Source organism: Rhagoletis pomonella, unplaced genomic scaffold (genome assembly GCF_013731165.1).
Source record: "Rhagoletis pomonella isolate Grant_MI unplaced genomic scaffold, Rhpom_1.0 Rhpom_scaffold_00004, whole genome shotgun sequence".
NCBI lineage: Eukaryota > Metazoa > Arthropoda > Insecta > Diptera > Tephritidae > Rhagoletis > Rhagoletis pomonella.
Window position 1 is genome coordinate 38412710 of NW_023458558.1, and position 19022 is coordinate 38431731.

Sequence of the window (19022 nt, forward strand, 5' to 3'; positions counted from 1 at the left end):
AAGCTTTGCAACTTTTGTTATTGTGGTTTCTGATATAGATTGAATTATATTTTAAATGAAAATTATTAAAAATAAATAAATAAACATAATTTGCAAGCAATATCGTTTTGAATTTCGTTGCTAATTAGTTGCACGCATCTGTATGTTCATATCTCTGCAAACATTTCTAAAACTCCATTAACATAGAAAATACTCTCTGATGCCTGCTGGTTACCGCAGTTGCCTAGGCATTTCATTCATAACCAACAAACTGCCTGCCCTGCCCGCAAAGTTGCTGTGGCTGGCTGTCAGCTGTATCCACACCTTGGGTGTGTTGCTAGATTTATTACAATTTCATTTCTTTTTTAATTGATTTATTTTGCACTTTTTTAGAAACCATGTAGCATAACATAAATCTAACATGGCGCATATTGCGTGCCAATGCACAGTGTTTCAAAACTGGAATTAATGTTCAAGATTCACTGGACCCCTCATTTTTCTCTCAATTTGATTAATTTTTTTTATGAAATTTTCAAGAGACCAGTTGGCCCGATTTTTGATTTTTGTTTGTTTCTATTAAATTTTTTAGTGCAAAGTGCAGAAAAAGTAGCAATTTTAAAGAAAATCAATTCTTCTGTTCCAGTTAATAGATGTTACGTAATAAAAACGAGTTGAAAACAATTGTAGGGTGTTCCCGAAACGAAAAAAGATTTTAAATGTTTGATAAAAAAAATTTCCACCAAAAAAAATGAGTTTCTAGAAAAATTGTGGGTATGCATAATTTTTATAAAAACTAAAAACAAAAAAATCATTTTGGTGCATTTTTTTTATAACATTTAGTTTTTTTCTCTTTTGTGGAATCTTACAATTGTTTTCAACTAGTTTTTACTATGTAACAAGTATTAAATGGAACAGAAGAATCGAGTTTCTTCAAAATTGCACCTTTTTCTGTACTTAGCTTAAAAAAATTAATACAAACGAACAAAAATTCAAAAAACCGGGGTCAACTGGTCTCTTCCAAATTTTATGGGCTTTCATAAAAGAAAAAATTTATCAAATTGAGTCCAAAATGAAGGCTCCAGTGAATTGTGAACACTAAGTTCCAGTTTTGAACCACTGTGCAATCGCTCGACAGAAGGAAGCGGAAGCAAAAGGCAGTGGCGCAAGCGCAAAGTGTGAACACACCTGCCACAGCAGATAGCAGACAAAGAAACAAAACGTCGGTTGGATTTGAGTACAAGTGGTATACGTTCTTATCCGACGCGGCGATATTTCTATTTTCATCGACACAGCCGGCTAAACAAGCTTTAGAACGAGCAGCTTTCCGCCACATGCGTTAAGCACATATATTTTATTGCGATTGCCAAGCGTTTTGTTGTTGCAGCTGTTGTGGTGTTGTAAAGCAATTGATCACAACACTTGTTGCACGACTAACAACGTGACGCAGGAAAAAGGAAGACGTAAAGGCGCGCTAGCACTACGGGCGCTTGTCAGGTTATAACAAAACACACATACACAAACACAACTGTAGAGGCGCATGCTCGTACAATGCTACTCAACGACTCGTTAATAAACAAAATCAATAAATTATATCGTGTTGCAAACTCTAACTTCACCAGCAGCTAGAGGAAAGCAGTTGATCTTGCCCTGCTTCTGGTGATGTTGCCGTTGTGTGACTATTTTATATGCACATAATGATTAACCAAGACATTTTGAGCGCGCTGACCTGCCGGGCATGCCATTTCAACTGGCGCACGCGCAACCTCAGACACACACACACATCTAGTCGAGCATAAATGCACGCACACACATGCAAACAATGCAATGGCAGTTCAATTCAACTAAGAATTTTCCCTATGATGTGTGCGCGTGTTGCATGCAATATGTTGCCACATACCGGTGTTACAGCAGACAACAATGCGGCAACTTAGAGCATGTGTCAAAAATGTAATTGGCTGCGGGGCTATTTTAAATGCGAAATAGTGTTGGGCTTAATGATGATTGCTCTCTTTGGCAGCGATCAAGTTAAGAGGAGGCGGAAGTAATAGTGGAAAAATTAACTAAAAATATACGAAGAGCAAAATCAAGTCAAGTAAAAAGGTGTTGGATAAATAGTTGAACATAAAGAAGAACGTCTAAGCAGCTATGCTTTGGCAAATAAACTCACAGAAATCGCCGCCCAGCTGGTTTTTTATAATGGCAAATAAATGATTACAAATTCACACCTCAGCTAGCAGTGCAATTACTTATTCTCGAATTCTCAACTTGAACTTATTGTTCTCTTGTACTAAGTTGTATATAATTTTTTGGTACCGCCCCGTCGACCGACCAATATACACGCGAACAACGAAGCGTTACAAATGGCCTGTGCACATGCGGAACACGCTACTTACTTACATGTTGTACTTTAAAGGTAGCCATCATCCAAATAACAAATGCCAACAGTGTATTTGAAAAAAATGACATGCAATTTGCAAAAATCGCCTTTTTTCTGTATCGAATGGGGCGAACTGTAAAAGTTGGCATACAAATATGAAACAAACATACTTATGTAATGTGGCGAGTCGGTTTGTTGCCTGTCTACTGGTAGTAGGTAGTTGGCCAAAAAATAAAAATAAAGAATTTTAAAGCATTTGAAAATTTCATGGTGTAGAATTTTCTTGCGTAAAAACTTGTTTCTCCCCAGTAAAAAATAGAAACATCTAAAGAATACTCTTACAGGGCAATTCTGGCGATTGTCTTTCAACTCCTTTTTGGAAAGACAAAAGTCTGCCACAAGACTATTGTTAATTCTGGCAACTATCAGGAAAGCTTTTTTCTACCTTTCGAAAGACTAATTGAAAGATCCGCTAACAAGGAGGTCTTAGCGTTATTCTTTTTGTCTTTTAAGTTCTAAAACTAAATTAAGTTTCTAAAAACTAAATTAAATACAAAATATGTATATTTTTTCTTTTTAAAACAATAAAAACTAAAAATTTATAGAAAGAAAATTAAATAATACAAGGAAAAAAATAAATTAAAAATATCAGAAAATTTCGAGAAAAACTGTTAAATTAAAAAAAAAAATCATACGCCATCTTGGATCAGCCATTTTGGAATTTTAAAATTTGTCACCAGACTGGAATCCAGCAACCCCGTGCAGCCCCATAGTCTCAAGTTTCGAGCAAAAATGTTGAATTTTAAAAAATCGTCCACCAATTTGTACAATTTAAAAATTAAAAGAAAATTTAACAAAAAAATGTTTAACTAAAATAAAAGAAACCCTAAATTTTAAGAAAAAAAATTAAAGAAAATACAAAAATTGTTATCTTAAAAAAATATAACTAAAAAGGAAAAATAGGTGGGAATCTACTGAAGAGAAGCAGAGTTTTCCGATCGAAAAATATTGATTTTCAAGAATTCTATACCATTTTTACGAAAATGTTTTTTTCCCCATAGAAAATACATGGAAAACTCTGAGCGCTTTGAGCAACCGCTTAATATTTTTTCATTTCAAAATAAAAAAAGGGGTATATTATTTTCGGTATAGAATAATCCGAGGGGGTGAGAGCATAAAACTTCCGACTTTACTTTTTCACATGCATTTTTGGACCACCCTAATGTGCTTACTGACTTATGTGTGACTTTCTTATTCATACTTCGTGGTTGCCAATTGGTTAAAGTAGCTCTGGAAGTGTGCCGCGACAACTTAATCTGCGTAAAATCTAGTTTCTGTTTCATTTTTATAAAACGTGAATACTCACAACCAGCAGAACTTAACAGATAAACATCGCCAATCACGCAAAGACTGCGAGACATGCTGTCCGGCATACTAACTGATCATAAATTGTAAAGCGTGTCTTGAAAGAGCGCAACGTGAGGCAAGGTCAATAAGTATCTAGTGCAAACGAGAAAAGAAACAAAACAAAAACTTGTTGTTTGTGTTAAATAGAGTTTATTAAAAGCTTGAAAAAATACACTAAATTTAGTGATTATTGAATGATAATTACTCATACAGTTCTTAAAAAAAAGTTTACCATCTTTAAGGTGGATCGAATAGTAATGACCAAGTAAAAAAATGTATGCATTAAAACCAAAATGGAGCAATAAAGGAGTGATGACTTGTTGTTCATCCATTTGGATTTGGAGCTGTAGTTAAGCGAGCAATAAAGGGTTTTTATTTAAAGGAGTATCAAATTCATGTGGCTTGGAGATTTGTGGAGTACTCCAAAGCGATCTTATAGTTGATTTCTACCAAACCTTAACTGCAGTACAACTCGAAGGGGGTAATTCTACTTATTAAGTCGAGTCAAACGAAAGGAAAAAAGCAACAATAAAGAAATAAACCTTGCCGATCACCCCACGATAAAATTCTTTCTACTTACATATCTGAGATCTTAACTGCAGTTAAGCCTTTGGTGGAAAAAGGCCATAACAGGGAAATTCTGGCTAACATAGTTGAAAGTCTTTTGTAAGACAATTGAAAGAGGGTAGGTAATATTGTTTGAGAGATTTTGTTTATTCTGGCGCGAAGGTCTTACAAAAAAAGCTTCCTTACCAACTTTCATGCTGAAAAGCTCTCTTGACAGAAAGCACTTAAGCATGTTCCAAGTGTTTTATAAAATTGTTGGTAAAAATATAAAAATAATAGTCTTCTCCACCACATATTTATATGCAAAAGTTTACTCTCTAAAATATTCTGTTGACAAAAAAAAATGGATCGCAACGTGGAAAACCGTTATTTTTAGTTGAAGGCTGTCGCGCAATGCAACGACCGCGTTCGGACTTATTTTGGTCAAGTGCGTCTGAAAGCAGCGTGCCCTCACCGGTTTATTTGTTTTCATGTGACAGAGTTAAAAATAAATAGAGGTAAATTTCAGTAAAAAAATTATAATTTTTCAATTCATTTATTGAACAAATATTTATAACATTGAGAAAGCAAAGAAACTCATTTTTTTTATTAAGATAAAATAAATATACACATACAGTGACGAGCAAACGTATTGGCATTCCTGGTATTTTTCTGACTAGATAGTTGCAAATTAGTTTGCAAATTTATTGAATTTTTGCTGAGTTTTGCACAAAGTTTAGAGAAAATGAAAAACAATGAAAAATTTTGCATATATGTATTCCCAAAAATTCTCTGTGTCAGTACTTTTGTTCATCACTGTGTGCATATTTTATAAATATTTCTGTGAATTTTCGACTAAATAGCAAAATAGTCAGTTCTCGATCTTGCACAAAAGTGGCCCGTTTCAGAAATTCTGACTCACATATGTATACATATAATTTTTCTCGCGCGGCTCCAACAGTCGTAATAACCAGTGCAGTGGCATGCCATTCGATATATATTTATTTTTTTATTTTTTGCTTTTTTTATCATTTAATTTTCTTTAAATTTTTGAATAGCATTTTTAAAAAAAAAAAAAAATTTTTATTTTCTTAATTCTTAGAAACCTATTTTATTTTATTTTTTAATTAATTTTAAAATTTTATTGTTTTAAAGTTTTTTTTCTTGAATTTCATACCGCATACACTCGACCACCTCCACCGATTTCGATAATTATTTTTCTATCGGATAGTTAGTATCTCACAGGTGGCCCCATACTAATTTGGTTTAGATCCGATCATTGGATCATGAATAAATTAACGGTACTCCTAAATTTGTATATGAAAATTAGAGTCAGTTGTGTTTTTGATAAAAATTACTTATTAAATTATTTAATTGTAATTGTATTACTTGCAAAAGAAATTGCGTTCGTTCTTCGTCTTTCGCGAAAGTTCGATTATCATTTTTTAGAGAATTTAATTCCCTACATAAATATGCCCAGAAAAACCTTTATCCCTTTGTTATAACTTTTCTTAACGGTTCAAATGTTATAACATTTTTAATGAGTACAAATTTTTTTACATGTTATTTACATAGAAATTTTGAAGTGTCGACCGACAACTTTTAAAATTGAAATAAAAATGTTTCCAAATTGGAGAATTTTCTTCCAGTAAATAGGTAATTTTAAGGCCATAATTAAAAAAGTGCCAGTTTTGATTTGTGAACTGGTTTCGATAAATTTCGGATAAAAATTAGAGACGGCAGCGATTTGTTGGTAATTCGCATTCTAATTGGATTTGAATTACCATCAAATGAGGTGATTCTCTCTGATAATTACGTAATTCGAAGGGTAACTGGAATGCGAATTATGAATGAGAGAGCGAACCACGTAATTTGGGGTTAAGGCCAAAAGGCGTTTGTACTGTTCAACTTTCACAGGTGGCTATTTCAATCAAAAGTTGACATCATTTAACTGTATGTAAACTCCTTTTAAATACAATGATTATGTAGGATTATGAAACAATTTTGGAAAATTTCATCACTGCTATAAAGCATGAAAAGGAGAACATTTTTGCTCAAAAGGAGGACAGAGAAGGACAATATTTTTGAGGAGGACAAATCACGTTTGAGGAGGACAATCCTCTCAAAGGAGGACGGTTGGTCAGCTTACTATTATAAAAACTATCGTAGTGAGCGCCTCGCGGGACTGCCACCTAACATAACCATATGCAATAATAAGTTTCTTCGTAGCGTAAATAAGTACTAGAGGCTATGCTGTGCATTGCTACCAAGTGCACATTGAAACAACTGGTTTGCGAATCACCTCAAATTACATAAATGATATCCATTGTATAATTTTTGACAGATATGCTTAATTGAATTCCAATGAATTCAGTGATAATCAAAATGGCTAGAGATTAACTCCTCTTGGAATGAGTATTAACTGCTAACGCCAGACATCAAAATTCGCATCTCAAATAATTTCGACTAACTTGTTATTTATGCAATTACAAAATTGCGTGCTGAAAGCTAGCAGCAAAAAGCGGAAATGTTTTGCTCATAAAGTGGCAACGCCTACTTTCGTACTCGGCTACTCGAATTAAATTGCATGCGAACTACAACCAAGATCATTTCTTCTCAAGGATTAATTCATCAGCCCAGCAGCAGCTGCCAGCGCGGACAGAGCAACTGACTTGCTGCTATAAATTTTCTAAGAGGATCGATGTGACTGCTAACGCCACCGCAACTGCCGCCATCCGCCACTATCTGTGCGTGGCTTAGCATTCAAATTGATACACTTGCCAAGCAGAGCGCACATGCGCGTCAATGTTTTATGTGTCGATCGATGTGCTATTGGCCACGAACTTGCGCAATGCCGCTTATTTTGTTGCACAACAAATTATTATTGTATGCGTTACTGCTGGAACAGCCGCGCTAATAATGTTGTTCGTTGTTTATTGGTGGCGCGGTGTTGGCAGTGGCAAAAAACATTGACCAGCTTTATCTCTCAACGATTGCGTGCACCGCGTGCATTTGATTTGTTGCGCATGCGCACCACTTAATCAATTGCAATGCTGTAATTTTTCTTTTTTTTTTTTGTTATACACACACATGCATATCGTACTACCGATTGCGCGCGTATCCGTTATTCTTATGTTTCATACATTTACTATACATAACTGCTGCTCTTTTTAGCAGCAGCTTTCTCAACAAGTGGTCATCAATAGTAATTTGTATCGTGGGTTGTGATCCAATTTTAATAATATTTTTTTTTTTGCATTCCCACTTTGTTATCGTTGGTTTTTCTTTTACTACATCAAATGGGAGGATGTTTGTATGTGCTTTTAATAGCAGGATGGTTCTTACAGTGACTCAAAGAAATGACCACGGGTTGATTTTTTGAGCTAACTTTTCTTTGGTATTTTTATCTAAAAATGTCGTCTAAGCTTTAACCAAAACCGTGTAAATCACGGCTTCAAACTTTATTCAAAATTTAGGAAAATTCAACAAATTTTTAGTTCTGATTTTTTTTTCTGAATTTTTAGAAAATTTTTGGGTATGCAGTTTTATAGCCCATACAATTTTACTCTAGTGAAGTGCAAGTTTCAAACGGCTAAAAAACCGCGTTGATTTTTGAGATTTTTTTTTTTGGTGACGGATTTTTTGCACTTTTTTCATATATGTATGAAAACGCGGAAGACCGTCAGCAACAAAATTTCAAAATATCAACGCAAGTTTTTGTAAAGTGCGCATTTTATATTATAAAACCCGAAAAAGTAGCTTCCAAAAAAAATTCTCAAAAATCTACGCGATTTTTTAAGCGTTTGAAACTTGCGTATCATTAGACTAAAATTGTATGGGTATACCCAGGAAACTTTTTCTAAAAATTCAGAGTAAAAAGTTGAAATTTTGATGAAAATTTGTTTAATTTTCCAAAATTTTGTATAAAGTTTGAAACTATGATTTACACGGGTTTGGTTAAAGCTTAGACGATATATTTATATAAAAATCATTAAAAAAATTGGCTGAAAAAATATTATGAATAATTAAAAAAAAACAGCACGTGGTCATTTGTTTGAGTCACTGTATATATTCTGCCATTGCATCTACACTTGTTGCAGTAGCATGTAAACAACAAAGCAACGGTTTTTGCAACACTGATTTATAATTAACTAGAAATTAGTTGCGCGCACAATGTTTTTATTGCTGCTATTTTTTTTTATTCGTTTTTGTTTTGTTTGCGCCTACGTGTGAACTGATAGCCAATTGCCGAGGCCATTCACCCCGACCCACCCAGACTGCCAGCCGGTCAGTCGTCAGTCTGCGCTTACCCAGCAAAATAAGTTGTACGCACGCAAATTGTAGTAGTCACTACAATTTGTAATTTTTCATAGCTGTTTGTATTGTAAGATTTTATTTCCTGGTGCTAGATTTGTATGTAATGTGGTATTTTAAGAATTATGCACTTTATTTGTTGTCGTTTCTCTTTATTTTGACATTTGTGCATGGAATATTTGTGGTACTTACTTAGCTCCAAAAGTAGTAGATTAAAATAAATTTTTTTTTTTAATTTGAAGTCCACATACCGATTACTTTTTTCCATTTTATTTTTTAAGGTAAAAAGAAATAAGAAAATAACTCTTTTTCATTCGCGATTTTCCGGTTTTTTTCGAGAATTTTCAAAATGCTTTCGTATTTTTCCAGGCGATTTAAGATTTTTTTCGTCGTATTTCGGGATCCATGTTGATTAATTTCGATTTTTTTCGTTATTTTCCGGGATTTTTTTTTTTAATTTTTTTGGTACTTTTCGGGGTTTTTTTGTGCTCCACTTTTAGAAAAAACTGGCGGGGATTATTCGCGTTTTTTCTTCGCGCATTTTTCGGGGCCTCTGGGTTCTGAGTGTTTTACTTGTCAAGTTTTTTTGGGAAAATTTGGATTTTATGCTTACATTTCACGAAATTTCGTGTTTTCCTTAAAATTTTTTTTAAATTTCTCGTGAAAATTTTGTGTTATTGGGTACTTTTCGGAATCCTCTTGTTTTATTTACGCTACTTTTTCGGCGCGTTTCGCAGTTTTTGGATAAAACCCTCGGTGCCCTAGCCGCCATTTTAAAGACAGTGGGGAAACAGCCTTACAAATTCCTTGCGAACTCACCAACGGTCGCCCAAGTCGCTGTTGTAGAAGCGACCATATGATGTATCATAGATGCATAGATATGCCGAGTAAGATGCATAATGCAAGTTCCTCAAATCCGAAATGGCCCTCCTCAGGTTCTAGCGCCTGGCACATTATCCAGATATGAGCATCTACAAAATTTTTTTAATCTTAAGAAGGATTTAAATATCACTAATTAAGAAATTTTAGGTTCCACATGTCCAGTTCGGTTTTATTTACTTATCCCTTCCTTGGCTCTAGCCCACGCTTTTGCAGTATGGTACACTTTAACTGCCGATTTCGCCACCAATTTAAGTGAAGAATTATTTAAATTAAAAAAAAGCTAATTTTTCACTTAAATTGCTTTCGTGAAACTGACTATAAGACTTGTTTTTTTTTTTTTGGCACAGGCAAACAGCGGATGTAATAACTCTACAGCTGCTTCCAGCTATCGATACCTTCAAATTTTATGAACAACTTGCTCTTTTGATAAAATTTGGCCACTGCGGTCATATCCTATTTCTAATTCAGTCTCTCCACTTCATGCAATAATACTTAGTATGCCTATCTATTCGAAACTCTTTTTTTTTTAATAAGCTAATTTATATGTTTGTATGTACGTATATTAGGGTGGGCCGAGAATCCGAATTTTTTTAGAATTTGTATCGGTAAAAGCAAACATTTTAGAGCATAACGAAGCATATGTTTGCTATTTTTAATTGATATTGAATAACTCAGTGTGAGGGCAGGACCAGGATGAATTTATTTGCATAAAAATGTATTAAAGCAAAAATGTTTTGGGTAGGCGTCGGAGCCAATGATAACCATCAGTTACCACCTCTGCATGGTTGTAAGTCATGCAGAGTCCCTACGGCTTGTAGCGCTGTGGCTTTGCCGCTTAAACTCTGTAAGAGTTTTTGGGGGTGTGCGTCAAGCAGTGTTGAGCACTGGTTATTGATTCAAGTTCAAAAATTGGGTAGGCGCTGTGGCCAATGGTAGCTCTTGTACCACCTCTGTATGCTGAAAGTCATACAGAGCCCCAACGCTTGTAGCGCTTTGGCTTTTGCTGTTTAAAACCACTCCGCAGGAGTGGTGATGCATCAAGCGGGATTGTTGAGCATAGGTTATTTATTCAAGTTCAAAAATTGGGTAGGCGCTGTGGCCAATGGTATTTCTTGTACCACCTCTGTATACTGAAAGTTATACAGAGCCCCTACAGTTTGTAGCGCTTTGGCTTTTGCTGTTTAAAACCACTTCGGAGGAGTGGTGATGCATCAAGCGGGATTGTTGAGTATGATTTGGGGTGCCAGCAATTAACTACTTTAGTAGGTTTTGTTCTGCGGCAGTTGAGAAGTGCATTAAAAAATGCATACCCAATGAAGAACGAACGAATTATTTTTAAGGACAAGTGCGTGTGCTTATTCGCTGCACTTGGTTTTAGGCGGGAGTGCAATATACAAGTGCGTGTGTGTGTTCGCTGTTCTTTGTTTATGCGGGAAATGCATAAGTCGCTTAAACAGATATTCTAAACAATCTGATTTTCAGCTCACCCTAATGAAAGTACATGCACGTGATATATTATGTACTATCCACTTTGAATGCTATCAAACATCTTTTAGCAAACTTTTTTTCTCCTAACACACTACCTGTTAGCCCATAAGCTTGGCATTACATTTCAACAAATGCATGCAAACCTACTCACTCATGGTCATCTGAGCTTATCAGCGCTGCTGGATGCTTCCAAGAAATCGCGTAATAGCCTTAACATATTACCACATAGAAAACTATGCACTAATATAAATGCAGAAAAAGTAAACGCTTCTGAGACTTGCTCAATATGTATATGTATATGTATGCTTCTAATGGTGAGACGGCAAGGACGTTCACCTTCTCATCTGCAAGTGCTTACTACTCGCTTTCCTTAAATAGACAAACTGACAATAACATTTATTTACGTCAATTAAAGTTGAACTTTTGCGAAATCGTATCAATTGCATTTCAACACACACCAAAAAAAGACTGGAATGGAAAATATTTGCAGTAAATGCTTTGCTTTATTTTGGCATTTGTTCGCTGGCTGAGTTGGATTGTTAGATGTGCCAAATGTTACAGTAGCCGCAATGTCAGCTTGTAAAGTTGCATTGCTCCTTCGTGCAACTTGAAATGTGTATCATTACCGTGGTGGGCTACTGAAGTGGCACTTTACAATATGGCTGCTGGCAAGGTAATATTGCGTGTGGTCCAATGGCAATTTTTTTTTTTTTTGGTTTTTTTGTTTGTATCTCGTACGTATATATTTGCATTTGGTGGCTCGTTTGCTTTCCCGTTTTCTTGCCAGCCACCTTGTTGATTAGATCACACTCACACATCCGGTGCAGAGCTAGCCGGGTGTACTGGTCGTGCTTTGCCTTTCACTTCTGTTGCAAATTCATATGTATATGGGTCATTCCATACAATATTTACACCTCAATATTTTTTTTTGGTTAAATATATATATTTATTTATTTTTTTTACATTTTTACATTCTTTATCGAAAAAAAAGCAGACACCTATTTTTTTATTTCGTCATGATATTCGAAAATCTCGAAAAAAAATTCCCGAAATATTGAACTCTTTTTTTATTTGTTTGCAGTTAATAAACTATTTGTCGGAGAAAATCAGTTAAGGTATCAAAATGTGCGTAATAACCTCGGCTTTCCATAAGAGTGTTAGGTAGAATAAAAAAAAAATACATTAAAAAATCGTTTTTTTTTATTTTTTTATCAACTTCATCATGCTTGATTTTTATTTGTTTCAACCTGAATAGTTGTCAAACTTTATTAAGCTGTAAAAATTTAAGAATGGAAACACCAAAACTGTAGAAGTTACGAGTTTTTTCATACCTGCGTACTTAAAGTTTATACTAAAATGAGGCGTGTAATAACTTCTTGTTTTTTCAAATAGAGTTGCCACCTGATAAAAAAATTTAATTCAAATTATATATATGTTAGTTAAATGAATTATTACACTTAATATGAGTATTGATCGAAGTGGTTTTGAATAGGATTTATTTTTTTAATTATATGTAGTAGAGTTGCTACCTGTCTCAAAAAGCAAGTTCGACTTAACAGAAAATTGAAATGTATGTCAATATATGATATGGATTTCAGACGAGTGAGGTTGTAATTTGAAAATATTTTGCAGAGGGTCGCCACCTTGTTACAAAGTTAGATTCAATATAAGCAAAATAAATAAATTACTTTAATATGAATATAAATCAAATTGGCTTTGAAGAGACTTTATTTCCAAACTGTATGTAGGAGGGTTGCTACCTGATTTTATTATTAAATTCAATTTGAATTAAGAGTATTAGAAAATTTAAATATGTATCACAATACAAGTGTCAGACGAAAAACGTTTAACGAGGTTTTGGTTAAAAAAATTATTTGTACAAAATTGCCATCTGGTTGAAAAGTCGAATTTAATTAAACGTAAAGCAAAGGAGTATTAAAGAGCGTTTCCAACTGTGTAAAAAGTTAAACTCAAATTATTTAATAAGTCAAATTAACTATTAAAGTATGGGTATAAATTGACATGGCCTAAAAATGTTTTTTTTCTGAGCTTCATTTAAGAGGGTTGCCATATTCTTCAAAAATTCAATTCAACTTGAATTAAGGGACTAATATACACAATTTAAATATGTATCAAAATATGTATGTCAGTCGAAAAAGGTTTAACAAGGTGTTGGTTATAAAAATTTTTGTGAATAGCGTTGTCACCTGTTTTAAAATTAGAATTTAATTAAAGTATGTATAAGTTAAATGAAATATTAAAATATGACGTGAAACGAAGGTGGTAAGATATCTATAGTTTGAATGTTTAGAATATTAAAGAGGGTTGCCACTTGTTTAAGGAGGTAAACTCAAATGATTTAATAAGTCAAAGTGATTATTCAAAATATGGGTATCAAATGAATGGGTTTAAATAGGTTTTATTTTTGAACTATATTAATGAGCGTTGAAACGTATTTAAAAAATAAAGTTTAGCTTAATTCAGCTGGCACATGAAATATTTATGTAGGTATCACAATATCAGACACAAGAGATTTGTTTATTTCTTACCTATATTTAGGGGGTTGCCATCTGTTTCAGAAGTGTTAGCTAACTTATGTACAAATCCGAAGGCGAAGATAATGCGGAGATGAGCACGAACACCAAGAAGAATACTAATAAGGGGACCTAGGCTAATATAAAAGTAATACATTGCATTCTGCAGTATGATACACGTCATGGCATATGTATATCTTATTATAAGCTGATGGTACATATGATTGAAGTTAATGTGGATCTGCTTCTCTTTTGCTAATTAAGTATATTTTGAAATTCATACTGATTTATTAATTTCAATTCAATGCAATCAAAACGAATATTTCATGTACTGTTTTTAACTTGAATGTGATCTTAATAATATCACGTATTCTACGTTTAAGTTTAGCGGCTGTGGCTCCGGCCCAGCCCGCAAGTCAAGACGAAGGCGCTGGACTGATTCTTTTTTATGGAGTGGAACAAACTGAAGGCGTTCTGTTTTCGCAAACCATACAAGGACTTTTGAATCACATATTTCAAAATGACTTCTGGAGGAGCTACTATTTTCTCCCTATTAAATATATTGTATTGCAATATAAAATGCATATTTAAATTCATTTGTTATGTTAAATAATGTAAACTTACTCGCGTAAATTGTAAATAAAAATTCCCTTCTAGAAGGCATACAGGGAAGCACTTTTTTCGGCGTTTCTTGGACAGGCCTTTTAGGTTTGCTTCATTTAAGGAGGCGTACCTAAATTACTTTTGCTTTCCACTTTTGCGCGTTCTTTTAGTCTTAACCAGAACAAAAGCGAGTGTTCCATTTGACCAAATCGTTTTTGTAAAAGGAAAATGTCAATTTTGATGCAGTTCCGTTCGTTTAAAGAAGGGGCGCGTTCAGAAATGCATTAAGCCAAAGCACCAGAGTCTTTTATATCTAAACTATAATTGATGGAAATGTCAAATATGCGCAACCACGGTTAAAAGCCGAATTGGAACTTACTAGCGCAAATAAGACACTTCCATCAGTTATAGTTTAGATATAAAAGACTCTGATGCTTTGGCTTGATGCATTTCTGAACGCACCCGAGCTCGGTTTAACTGCCTTAAATTTACCATATCGGAAAAATGCTGACTTATTGCCGTTGGTAATTGACCGATTCAGATATATTTCATATTTTTTACGCTGTGGCAACCCAGATCGATTTTCATTTGCAGTTTCACGAGTTTTGCAAATAAGTTATTATAATAACCGCTCATTGTGTGCCCGCTGCCTAATTGGCGCCAATTAACCAAAAGTAAGTGGGGAGCTATGTCGAATTATGTCAAATTGTCATAAGCGACTACACGACTAATGAAGTAAAAATCTCTTTCTGTTTTGGTAGTTTTTGTTGAAATATTTATATTTCATTAGATTGAAAACTTTTTAAATCGGAAATTTCTGCGAACCGCAAAATATTGCTGGTTTCATGCGATTACAACATTTGCGTTATTCGAAGTGTTTTTAAGTGTTAATAAAGGCTGATATTACGCAATTTTTTTATTATTATTATTATTATGATTTATTTTAATTATTATTTATATGGCGAGTAGTACTTACTTATGCTAACCAAGTTCAATAAATTGCTTTAAAAAAAATTATCTGAATTTAAAAATAAATCTTTCCTCAAAACAATCTAAGCTGAAATAATCTTCAATACGAATTAAATTAAATCTATTAACCTTCTGCACTTAAGCGCTTAACGACGAATTAATCGCCACTTATTCTCAAGATTTATTTATTGCGCTTATTTATTGGGGCGTTTTTCATATTGCACCTGCCGCATCAACAACACGTCCGCCCAAACATAGAATAAATCGCTTTTTAACACAAAACTCAAAGCTGCGCCATAAAATCTGCCAACAAAGTGCATCCATAAACTTTGCGCAGACACCATTCATTTACTCGCTCACTCACTCATTCGTTGCATAGTCAATTCAGCGCGGTCGTGTTAATGCCATAAATAGCAAAATTGGACCGCGCATAAAATGTACAACAAACAGGCTGCAGCAACAATGTCAGTGATGGCAGATTAATGTGCGATAAATTGCATAGCACAAAAAAGTACCTAGGCTGGTGGTGTTTGTGGCTGACCAACAAATAGAACAAAGTGCACACATATACGTATGTATGTACATTAGACTGCATCACCAAAAAAAGGTGTGGTTTTTGCGCTTGGATTACAAAATTTATTATATTTTAAGACGTCCACCAAAATATTTCGGAATATTAGGCTGCATCACTCCCCATACAAAAAAAAAAATCGGTACTGTTTTTCCATCGGAGTTATAAAGTCTACTATATTTTAAGACGTCCACCAAAATATTTCGGAAAAATATTAAGATTTAAGACAGCTGGACCAATATGAAAATACCTCCAAAAATTGAGTTTTGTATGAATAAAAATAGTTTCTTAAAGAACTTTTTGAAAAAAGTCTCCCCTCAGATGACAAAACAGATTACGCTTAAAAAACCTGCATAAAAATATTTCAAAATCTTTTCAACGGAATCGCAATAATGAGATTTTTGATGCTGTTTTTTTACTTTTTTCAATGACTAATTTACGAAAAACTTAAATACATAACTGGGCCAAAACTAAGTATTCTGATTAAGACTTATGGGATCTCGGTCGAAAGGTATTTTCCCACTATTTTTATTTATGTGCAAAAGAAGTCATTCGTGTCCCTTTTTTTCAAATACCAACACATCTTGATTCAACTTTGAATGATGTTCGTTCATCCTACCTTTCTCTTTCATTCTTTGAATGAGCTTAATTGCAAAGATTTAAAACCAATCTTTGAAAAAAGTTAAAAAAACGGCATCAAAAATCTCATTATTACGATTTCGTTCAAAATTTTTTTTTTATTTTTATGTGAATTTTTTAAGCTTAGATCGTTTTGTCATTTGAGGTGATTTCTTCAAAAAACATCTTTAAGAAACTGTTTCTATTCATGAAAAAACTCCATTTTTGGAGGTATTTTCAAATCGGTCCAGCTGGCTTAAATCTTAAAATTTTTCCGAAATATTTTGGTGGACGTCTTAAAATATAGTAGACTTTATAATTCCGAAAAACAGTACCGAATTTTTTTTTGTATGGGGAGTGATGCAGCCTAATGTACATATCTACCACATACAAAGTCAAGATTGTTTGCTTTAGTTTGTTAACGCTTTTTTCATAATTCTTGCTATTTTCTTATACAAGTACGCACATGCATACAAATATATATTCTTTTCAATGCTTTTCGCTAATCCACAACTTAATTTTTTCTCTTTTTTTTTTGCTTTCTTGCAGATCAGCCAACTATTATCGCAGTACAAACAATTGTGAGCTCTCCGAAATGGATCGCATTACGCTGGCCGGCACTGGCGCATTCCAGCCGCACGACGCTGTCGATTATCTGGAGAATAACTGCGCCGATGAGCCAAATAAATTGTGCGAGTTCAAACGCTTGTCCGGCCGCATACTCAAGACGGTAGATTCGGTGTATCAGGATGTTGGCAGCATTGATGAGTGTCGTGATTTATGTTTGAATTCACCGTACAGGTAAGCGCGACAGACAGAGGCTGTGGCAGGACAATGAAAACAAAAACCCACTTACATAAAAACTAATAACTAATAGAACGCACAGAAATATTACAACAAGAAAACGGGAAAAAACTAAACAAGTGTGCCGCCGTTGACTGCCAACCGAATGCGGTCAAGTCAATTGTGGCATTCAGTAGGCGGCCGTTCAGCGGCAACAAATTATAGCCAAAAACTGGTCATATCTTGAATAGTCGAGCCGCAAAGAAGCTACTCTGCAAATGGCCAGCATAATCATTGGTTGCAACCGCTGCATACAGCCAACGCCAATACATTAGCATGTCAACATTTGATGCGATGGCGGCAACAGCATGACATTTGGCATGGCAAAGCCGTTTGTTGCTTGTTGCATGTTTCCGCAACATGTTGCCACAAGTGTTGCTTAATCAGTGGCTGTTGACGTCGACCAATGGAAAAAGAAGTCGCGCAGCTAATCAACTAACAACAAGTCTCTTGCTGGGAATTTTCGATGGAATTGCAATTGTGTGCAAATTAATGCCGTCGTAATCGTAAATAAAAATAAAAAAAAAACGAGTAGCTTATGCATACCGTTATATTGCGGCGCAGTGGGTGCAAATGTGCTCCCATCAGCGACTTTTATGCGATTTGCTGCCATAGAAAATTTGAATTTGATGAGAACTCATGATGTGCGATTAGATTAAATGCCTGTGCACAAAATAAACTGCTCTATGGGTTGCAGATATTTTTCTCTTTGAGTATGAATTTATGTATGTAGTTTGGTATTTATGCATGCAGCCAGTATGTATTGCAAGGTACTGTTGCCACTTGTTGGTAGTTATTGACAGCACAATGCTGGCAGCCGATTAAATCAATGAGAGCAAATGTTTCTGTCACTCTGTACTGGCTAACTCTAAGTCAGTAGAAGACAGCAGCTTCGAGATAAGCTTGGAATTTTTGCGTAATTTTCCGACAATTCTTGCATAAGGAAATGCACATTAGCGAGATGTTTGAAACTACATACATATGTAACTAATGTTCAGTTGGCTTGGATTAAAGAAACGGGGGAAAAATATGGTTTCCGAAAGTTCGTTGGTAATTTATTTTACTCTTACAGGCTGCTTTTCAGGAAAACGTTGGCTTTAAACTAGAAGTTTTACTCTGGATGTATACATCAGTGGTGCGTCTTGGTCTTATGAAACGGTGCGTAAGACGCATAGACAGAGTTTGTGGATAGAAATAACGATCGGTCATAGTCATATAATTTCTTGATCCTCCTCCACGTAAAAACTACTACCAGTGAAGAAAAGAGACCAGAGAAGAAACGTTTAAAGGACTACGATTCGAGAACATGCACCTGGAATGTCCGGACCCTTCTGGGGGAATCTGCCTCTGCCCGGCTGGTTGATGTCCTCGTAAGAACAAAAGCTAACATCGCCGCTATCCAATAAATGCATTAGACGGAGCAAGGCAAAAAATTTCAGTGGCCTTGCGATATCTAATACAGCAGCCAAGTAAAGGACCACATATTGGTTGTTGGATTTGTGGTAGGAGAGAGACTCCGCCGTAATGTCGGTCAACCCAGTGGACTAGCGTGTAGGCACAAGCCAAAGGACGAGGCGTTCGAGGAGCTCTTTTATGAGCGCTTGGTGCACACATACGAAGGCTGTCCACGCCATGATATCAAAATCGTGCTTGGCGACTTGAGTGGCAGGGTGGGCAAAAAAGAGATCTTTGGAACCACCGTCGGAAAATTAAGCTTTCACGATGAAACGTCTCACAACGTTCTGAGACTGATCGAGTTCACCGGGCCCCAAAACATGGTAGTATGCGGTACTAGGTTTAAGTATAAAAAGGTCCATCAAGCTGCGTGGCTGTCTTTAGATCGAAAAAAGAGAGACCAAATCGATCATGTTGTGATAGACTGAAGGCATGC

General features: G+C 34.9%; 2 protein-coding genes across 4 annotated transcripts in view; one reads left to right on the top strand and one right to left on the bottom strand.

Moving 5' to 3' along the window:
* Nucleotides 1–19022, bottom strand: part of LOC118737549 (autophagy-related protein 16) — a 302080-nt gene that overhangs the window by 263601 nt on the left and 19457 nt on the right. The gene's annotated exons all lie outside the window — the stretch shown is intronic.
* LOC118737551 overlaps nt 1–19022 on the top strand; it is a 261819-nt gene that overhangs the window by 232686 nt on the left and 10111 nt on the right. Inside the window, exon 7 of the mRNA XM_036468127.1 lies at nt 16838–17089. Coding sequence (XP_036324020.1) covers nt 16838–17089 — 252 coding nt within the window. The remainder of the gene's footprint in view (nt 1–16837; nt 17090–19022) is intronic.